The 8,543-nt window shown below is 52.1% G+C and overlaps 1 protein-coding gene across 2 annotated transcripts; it reads left to right on the top strand.

Annotated features, from left to right (window-relative positions):
- The first annotated feature begins 236 nt into the window (after positions 1-236).
- TMEM177 (transmembrane protein 177) lies at positions 237-3,330 on the top strand. 2 transcript variants are annotated; one of them, XM_019715497.3, is made up of 2 exons: positions 237-320; positions 2,061-3,330. In XM_019715497.3, exon 2 carries the CDS (start codon positions 2,083-2,085, stop codon positions 3,019-3,021), a length of 939 nt encoding a protein of 312 aa, XP_019571056.3. In that variant the 5' UTR covers positions 237-320; positions 2,061-2,082; the 3' UTR covers positions 3,022-3,330. The 2 variants fall into 2 exon arrangements, with proteins under 2 accessions (XP_019571056.3, XP_019571057.3); XM_019715498.3 differs by lacking the exon at positions 237-320 and adding an exon at positions 327-597.
- The last annotated feature ends 5,213 nt before the right edge of the window (positions 3,331-8,543 follow it).

The following is an 8,543-nucleotide window of genomic DNA, read 5'->3' as shown; positions in this document are numbered from 1 at the left end:
CTGTTGTGCCAAACATTAGGAGACACGCGGGGCCGCCGTTTCCTATAGAGTTAAACGGTGACCAACCGACTGCCGGGACTTTGAGGATCGCGGACCAGCCCCAAGGCTGTCAGGTAGGAAGGAGCCCCCCACAAAGCACGGAGTAGGCGCGGACCCCTCCCCGCTCCTCCTGCCCCACCGCCGGCCCCGCCCCCCAGAGCGCCGCTGCTCCCGGCCGACGTGCTTTGCGCCTGGCCCCGCCCCCACGGTCTGGCCGGCGTGCGTGGCCCCCGGCCCCGCCCCGCGCTCGTGTGTCGGCGTCCCGGGCTGCGGTGGCGGAGGTGAGCGCGCCGAGAGGGTTGGGATGGGGTGCGGGCCTTAGGGGCCGGCGCCCTCCCAGGCTGCTTGCCGGTAACGTGTTCGAGCCCCGGGCGTAGCCTCGGGGACCCGGGGGAGCTGACCGGGAAGCCCTCTGCGAGGGAGCTGCAGCCCCTCCGCACACCGCCTCCGAGGCCTTCCTGGAACACGGCCTTGGCGCTGGGGGCCTGGGGGCGATGGTCCTTGGGTAGGACCCTTCCTTTACTAGCCTCAGTTCCCGCACTGGAAAAAAGGCCCAAGGTTTGTGACTCTTTAGGAGCTTTTGATTAAAATTGGCTAAGCGGTACCCCGTGTTCCTATTTGCAGCAGTTTACTTGCTAATTAAATACTTTTAACAGGAAGACAGTAAGCTTCAACCAAAGTTAAGTAATTGTGAATTTTTACTGAAATATTTATGGATGAAATAATGGAATTTCCAGGATGTGTTTCAAAATAAACCAGTTGGAGGGGGAATGTGTGTGGGAGTAGATCAAACAACATTGGCCATGAGTTGATTGAAGTTGTATTATTTTGCCTGCTTTTGTGTATGTTTGCAATTTAGCATTAAAACTTTTTCACAAATGAAGTTTGCTGTGAACACCTGACAGCCTGTGTTCAAATACGGTGCCTGTACTACCGTGTTTCCCCGAAAATAAGACCGGGTCTTATATTAAGGTTTGCTCCAGAAGATGCATTAGGGCTTATGTTTAGGGGATGTCATCCTGAAAAATCATGCTAGGGCTTATTTTCCGGTTAGGTTTTATTTTCGGGGAAACACGGTAGTCTGCTAGGGCTGCCATGACAAGTACTGGGTGGCAGAAATTTATTTTCACATAATTCTGGAGACTGGAAGTCCAAGATCAAGGTGTCAGCGGGGCTGGTTTCTTCTGAGGCTTCTCTCAATGGCTTGTCACGTCTCACAGTTTTTCCTCTGTATGTACCTGTGTCTCAATCTCCTGTTCTCATAAGGACACCAGTCATATTGGATTAGGTCCTACCCTCATGACTTCACCTTAATTACCTCTTTAGAGGCCCCGTCTCTAAATAGTCACATTCTGAGATACTGGGGGTTAGGACCTCAACGTAGACATTTAGGAGGACCCAAGTCAGCACGACACAAGACACAAGTTAACACTGCCACTTTTACTAGTTTGGAATTTTGACCACCTTACTTAGGCCTGTCTGTGCCTCAGTTTCCACTGCTTTAAAATAGGGGCAATAGTACTAATTAGGTCATGTAGGTGTGAGCATTCAGTTGTGAGCTACTACATGTAAAGCTCTCAGAACTGTGTCTAGCATATAGTAGTCCTCAGTAAGTTGAACATGTTTCCCCTATAAATTAGTGATCGTAGCGCTTCACTATGGGATGAATAGTGGAGTGAGTTAGTTGAATACCTACTGTTCTGTCTAGCCGTGGGAATAGAAGTCATGATCACAGATACGACAAGGCGTGTCCACTACTGTGCCAGACACTAACTGTTTTATGTGTGTTCATTCATTTACTCATCACAGCCACCCTAGGGGTGGGCCATTGTCACATACCTTGTTGGCAGATGGAGAAGGTGATGCAGAGATGGAGTTGGGATTTGAACTCAGGCTCCAAAGCCCATGCTCTCACCACTGTGCTATATTACCCCACTTAAAAAGGATGTGGTCCTGGGGGGTGTTCATTACGCAGGCACACCTGGAGAACTGTTGGCTGACTTCTCTTTTTCTTGGCCCAGGTTTATAGCAGTGGCAGCATTCATGGCAGGTCCCCTGTGGCGGGCCGCAGCATTTGTGCAGAGACACAGGACAGGCCTTTTGGTGGGTTCTTGTGCAGGCCTGTTTGGGGCCCAAATCTCTTACCACCTCTTCCCAGATCCTGTGCTTCGATGGCTGTACCAGTACTGGCCTCGGGGGCAGCCAGCCCCGCTCTCCCCAAAGCTACAGAGACTCTTCCAAGAGGTACAACAGGACATGGGCATCCCATCAGGCCATTGCTACGAGGCCTTCACCACCTTCACCTTCCAGCCTGTGAGCGCTGGCTTCCCAAGACTCCCTGCTGGGGCTGTGGTGGGCATCCCTGCCAGCTTCCTGGGTGATACAGTGACCAACACTAACCGGCCTGTGGTCATACATGGGCAAAGAGTGGACTGGCAAAGCCCTGCAGGTGCCCGGCTGAGAGATGCCCTGACCCTGTCCCATGACGCCCAGAAGTTCGCCGTAGCCAGGGAGGTGGTGTACCTGGAGAGCGGTGCAGCTACCCTGCAAGCCCTGCCAGCCCCAGCTTGCCTGGCAGGAACCTGGGCACTGAGCGTGGGTGCCAAGCATGCACTGGGGCTCTATGGAGGCCCCATGACCCTACGGGCTGCCTTCAACCTGATGGCAGCGGTGGCAGGCTTTGTGGCCTACAGCTTCTCCACGGACTCTCTCACTCATGCTTTGGAAGGCTGGCTGGACCGCCACACTGCATCCCTGTCTGCAGCCTATTCCCAGGGTGGAGTGGAGTTCTATGAGAAGGTTCTGTCGGCCAACCTGGCCCTGCGCAGTCTCTTGGGCAGCCCTGGAGAGAAGCTGTATTCGCCCAGCGGGAATGTCATTCCCAGACACTGGTTCCGCATCAAACATTTACCCTACACGACCCGCCGGGACTCCGTGCTGCAGATGTGGAGGGCGACGACGCTCAACCCAGGCCGCTCGTGAGGGGCTCGTCTCATGGACAGTTCCAGCTCGTGCAGGCGCCACCCTGCCATTGACTCTGGGGGGCTCTCTTGGTGCCTCTGCACCCACATGCCAGTGTCAGAAAAATCACAGGCTTTGGAGTTAAACAGCCTAGATTTTACCCCAACCCACATCTTAAGATCTCAGTGACCTTGGGCATATCCCTTTATGAATCTGACCGTTGGTTTTCTCCACTATAAAATGGGGATGATGTAAACTTCCTGACAGAGCTGTGGGGTCACCTGGAAGAGAGAGTGTGCCATAAATAAACAGGATGTCCCTTGTTCTTGGTTTTTGAGTATGAGTGGGCTGTGGAGGTGAGGACACATCTCACCAGCAGAGGTGCTTGCAGGATGTGAACAATTTGCTGCAGTGAAGAATCCTGGAATTTGCCTAAGAGTCAAATCCCAGTTTACTTCTCCTGTGGTAGAGATTAAAAGCGTTGAGAAGCCAAGATAAGAAGCTAGTGAGCACGAGAGGCTGGGAAATGGGAGCTAGTGGTGGGGCATTAAGGGTGGTGTATCCAGTGCAAGATGGCATGCTCAGAGAGGGCTGGGCAGCCAACAAGGCATGGTGGGCCCCGGAGAGCCTCTGGACCCGAAGGAGAGGTGTTGCTAGAACCTGGTGAGACCTGTGGTGAGGGAGACCTGGTCGGAGCTCTGGCCAGAGGAAGAGGAAGGAACAAGTCATTGCCAAACAGGCCCTGCAGGGAGGCCGCCTGCTGATGGGGTCCAGAGCCTGGGCAGGGCTTGGAGAGGGGAGTCAGGTGGGGGCCGTGAGGGGAGATGGAGATGAACTTGGCTCACGGGCAGCGATGAGAGCAGATGGGTCAAGGTGGGCAGTGGACCCAGGCCTGGAGTCACACTCAGGACCCAGGGGAGGCAGCATGCTCTGGGGTGGATAAAGGAGACCCCACTTTTGATCCTTGGGCAGGAGACCCCGTGGGGATAGTGAGGAGCGTCGTGATCAGCCAGCCAGGCTTCCTGTGTTGTCATTGGCAGTTACGTTTTCCCTGGAAGAGCTGAAGAACTCAGGCCTGGTACCAGTGTCTCAGGGACCGGTACAGAGCAGTACAGGAGGCCCACTTGGGTGGCACATGGTTCCTGCAGAGGACTGGGAACGGAGAGTGAGGAGGGCAGGGAGGCACGCCTTCCTGCTGGATCCTTCACTGGGCTGGCACTCAGTGCCCTGGCTCCACTCTGTGCCAGCTTGCAGGGGCCTGCATCGGGCCTAGGCAGGCTGAGTTGCTGCTGGCAGCGCACCCCATCCCTTAGGTCCCTGGGACAGCATTGGGCACAGACTTGAGGAATGCATAGATGGATGGATGAGTTAGTGAGTGGGTGAGCGAGTCCCCACTCGGAAATACCACTTCAGTGGCCCTGCATCATAGCATCCGGTTGCTGCTGCCACATGGGACCATCTAATCGTGCTGTAGAAGTGTCATTTGGGGTCTGGATCCGATGAGCTCTACTTTTTACCACTCCAGTCTCACCCCAACTACTCTCAATACTGCAAGAGCCAAGATGGTGGCATCAGGCCTTCCCGATCTGCCCAAATAGTAAGGTCAGGGAGCCCCATTGTACGTGTGTGGGGTGGAACCCCTGAAATGGCTGCTTACCTGGCTCCCTCTCCTCCATGTCAAATTTTTGTCTCCACTCATGGGCTTTACATGGCGCCACCTCCAAACTTCCGCTCATGGAGGCTCCATCCTGTGAGCTGCCTATCCTCTTCATTGCCTTCTACAAATCCCCCAAGCCTGGCCCAAGCTCAGGCAGTGTGACCATCTGAAACCCCGCCAGAGTAGCCCCCTTCCCTGGCAGGTTGGCAGGCAGGCAATAGCGCTGAGAAACTGCTTTGGGCTCTGTACCCCTTCCCTCAGCCCACCATGCCACCATCCCACCTCACAGCTAAACCACTGCCCAGCCTTGTCCCGGGGCTCTCAGCTCCATCTTTGCCCTCCCCAGGTCTTTCCTTACCTGGGCTTCCTGGCGATTGTCCCCCCCTATGGAAGTGCAGGTCTGACTGGGTTCTCTCCTGCTTAACGTCCTTTATGGGCATCCCCTTGCTTTCTGACTAAAGCCGCATCTCCCAGCCGGGGCCTGCTGGCCTCCCCGACCGTCCTATGTCCCACTTCCCCCAGCTCTGTAGATGGCAGCCTCACAAGCACTGTGGTTCCTTAACTGCTTTCCCTCCTTCCCCACACAGCCCTTTATCATGGCTGTGTCTCACCTCAGGTACTCTCCTGGCTACTGCCTCTGTCTCGTTTGCTCAGTTATTTAATGCTCCTCCTGCAGGATGACTCAGGCCCTGACTCCGGGAGCCGTCCCCATTCACGCCCTGTGAGCACGCTGTATCTCTCCCTAGCCCTTACTGTCATTAAATAATTAAGTTGTCATGGAGTTAGTGGCCTAGCATCTCCTGCTGAAATGTACTACCTGCAAGGGCAGGGTTATGTGTTGTGAGTACAGCTCTGGACGGAGGCGCTCCACAACATTTTTGAATACACGAGTGAGGCTCTTAGGCTACAACGGGCAGTCCTGGCTCCTTAGAGTCTCTGAGTGATTGCAGTAAGGCTGGGTGGACACCCTGGGCAAGGATGCATGAATTGGGTGTGACCCTGTCCTGTCTTCCCAACACGGGATTTTCCAAGGGCAGAGCCTAGCCCAATCTCCCATGGTTACTGATTTCCATGGGGAAACCAGGACACTTCTGGGTCATTTCCTACAGGGTACAGGTTACTATTCAGGGAACCAGGGACCCCGAGAGGCTTTAGGGGAAGGTGACCTGTAAAATTTTGTGATGTATTCACAGTTCCAGGTTGGTTACAGAAAGAAGGAAAAACATGCTCTAGGGTTTTGCAGATGGGCTAGGTGAGAGGAGGTTTCCTGTGAACCCTGCCCTGCATCTTCCTTCTCAGTCAGCAGCACTCGCCCAGGGTTCCTAGGGAACATTTTTCTAGTGAGCCGTGCCCTCTGCATGTTCCTGGCTCTCAGAGCTACAGCAGCACACAAATACACCCTGTCGTGCCGGGCAGCCTGCGGGTTCTCTGCTCCCACTCCCCACACAAGAACGCAGGATATGGTGAGGCCAAAAAGGAACACCCACGGAGCCATAGGTAGGGGAGTCATACCACTATGGTCTCACTGGAGGCTGGGTTCACTGGACGTGCGACCTGCTGTCCATTTTTCTGCCAACCGACCGACGACTCTCCTCCACTCTCCTCGACTCTGTTCCTCTGCTTTCTTCCGCTCTCCTCGGCTCTCCTCAGCTCCTCGGCAATCCTCGACTCTCCTCGGCAGCTGCAGCAGTTATATCAGCAGCTAATTGGCTTAACTGGCTACAGCTGACGGCTAATCAGCCACAGCTGACATCCATCCACTACCCGAGCCAGCACCCTTCCATGTGAGGCTGAGAGCCTGTAAACTACTTTCTGAGGCTCTGTCCCCACAACCCCCACCCCCAAAACACACATGCACATCCAGACAGAATAGGGGAGGGGAGTCCCAGACTCACAGTGCCGGCATTGGCTCTGCCCATCCCGGACCCTAGCAGGCTCGACTGTCTCCGTCCCCAGTAGCCGGCATCCACAGTGCAGCCATGCCTGGAGCTGGGCACACAAACATGGAACCTGATCCCCACGTATGTATATATCACAAGCTGGGTCCCAAATGGACATGTAGTCCCTCACCCAGTGAGGTGGCCTCCCCACCACACCCCCATAGTAATGTTTATGGGTCCTTTATTGTGCACCACACACTGTGCTGGGTTCTTAGAGGCATTTGTTAAATTTATCTCCAAATTGGAATGTGTAGTTGGTAATAATATTTCAATTTTACAGGCAAGGAAATAACACAGAAAGGTGAAACAATTTCCCCCAAATCATAAAGCTTTGTAAGTGGCAGAGCCAGAATTTGAAACCAGCAGTCTGGCTCCAGATCTCATTCTCAAAATTCTACATTTATACGGACCTATTTATCCTGAGGGTTTCGTGGTGCAAATTTGTACTGTGGACTCTACAGCCTTTCTCCCCATGCGGGTTAGAGGTGATTTTCCAGCCTCACCTCTTTTATCAGGAAAAAATGATCACTGAGAAGAGCCTTCTGGAACTCTCAGGAGACAGCCTATCAGCTAACCAGAGGAAGGGGCCACCCGTTCTATTGTGTGTAGTGCTGAGGTGCGAATGGTGTGGAAGGGCAGAGTGTCACAGAGCCCTCGGAGGTGCCAGCTGAGGGCAAGGACACCTTAGGAGGCAGAGAGCACAGATTGGGGGGGGGGGGGCAGCTGTGGGTTCAAATCCTGGTCCTGCCACTTGAGCAGAGTGACCTTGAACAAGTGATTTCACAGCTCTGATCCTGAGTTTTCTGTCTATAAAGTGGGGACAGTAACATGAATCTTACAGCATTGTTTTGACAATGAAAGTGAAATAAATTTGCAAAATGTGGATCCCAGTGAGGATATATACCATGTTTCCCCAAAAATAAGACCTAACTGGAAAGTAAGCCCTAGCGTGATTTTTCAGAATGACATCCCCTGAACATAAGCCCTAATGCGTCTTTTGGAGCACAACTTAATATAAGACCCAGTCTTATTTTGGGAGAAACACGATAGTAAGCTTTAAATGAAGATTGGTTTCCTAAATTTTAGTGTTTTTAAGTGGTACAAGTACCAAAGTGTTCGGGGCTTGGAGTTGCTGCCCAAATACCAGCAATTCCTTGAGACTGAATCCCTCCCAGGGAACTGACTGCTGCCTAATAGAGGTCTGCACTTAGAACTTTTCAAGCCCAAGTTAGGGCATTTCTTTAGGTTAATATCAGTTGACACCTTTTGAAAAATTACTTGGCAGAAGCTGAAAGCAAATAACCCAGGCGACCCTAGGGGGAGATATTAGGTTGGTGCAAACGTAATTACAGTTTTTGCATTGTTGAAATTTGACATTTGATATTGGAACACATTCTTAAATGTGGTTATGTTATATATCATTTTAATGCACATTTCTCGCTTTATGTTTTTTTGCTAATGACTTATTATTTGCTGTTTATTTTATATTTATTTTAGACTATGGAAATGATGTTAGACAAAAAGCAAATTAAAGTGATTTTCTAATTTGAGTTCAAAATGGGTCGTAAAGCAGCGGAGACAACTCGCAACATCAACAACACCTTTGGCCCAGGAGCTGCTAACGAACCTACAGTGCAGTGGTGGTTCAATGAGTTTTGCAAAGAAGACGAGGGCCTTGAAGATGAGGAGCGCAGTGGCCGGCCATTGGAAGTTGAAAACGACCAACCGAGAGCAATCATCGTAGCTGACCCTCTTATAACTACATGAGAAGTTACCGAAGAACTCAACGTCCACCATTCTACAGTCATTCGGCATTTGAAGCAAACTGGAAAGGTGAAAAAGCTCGGTAAGTGAGTGCCTCATGTGCTGACTGGAAATTAAAAAAAAAAAAATCATTGTTTTGAAGTGTCATCTTCTCTTATTCTATGCAACAACAACGAACCATT

This window comes from Rhinolophus sinicus, chromosome 17 (genome assembly GCF_057876585.1).
Source record: "Rhinolophus sinicus isolate RSI-liver-muscle chromosome 17, RSI-T2T, whole genome shotgun sequence".
Classification (NCBI taxonomy): domain Eukaryota; kingdom Metazoa; phylum Chordata; class Mammalia; order Chiroptera; family Rhinolophidae; genus Rhinolophus; species Rhinolophus sinicus.
Note: the sequence above shows the minus strand (reverse complement) of the source record. Positions and strands in the feature narration are given on the sequence as shown.

What these genes read in the sequence shown, in the direction of transcription:
- TMEM177 (XM_019715497.3), top strand. Translation starts at nt 2,083, where the DNA reads ATGGCAGGTCCCCTGTGGCGGGCCGCAGCATTTGTGCAGAGACACAGG.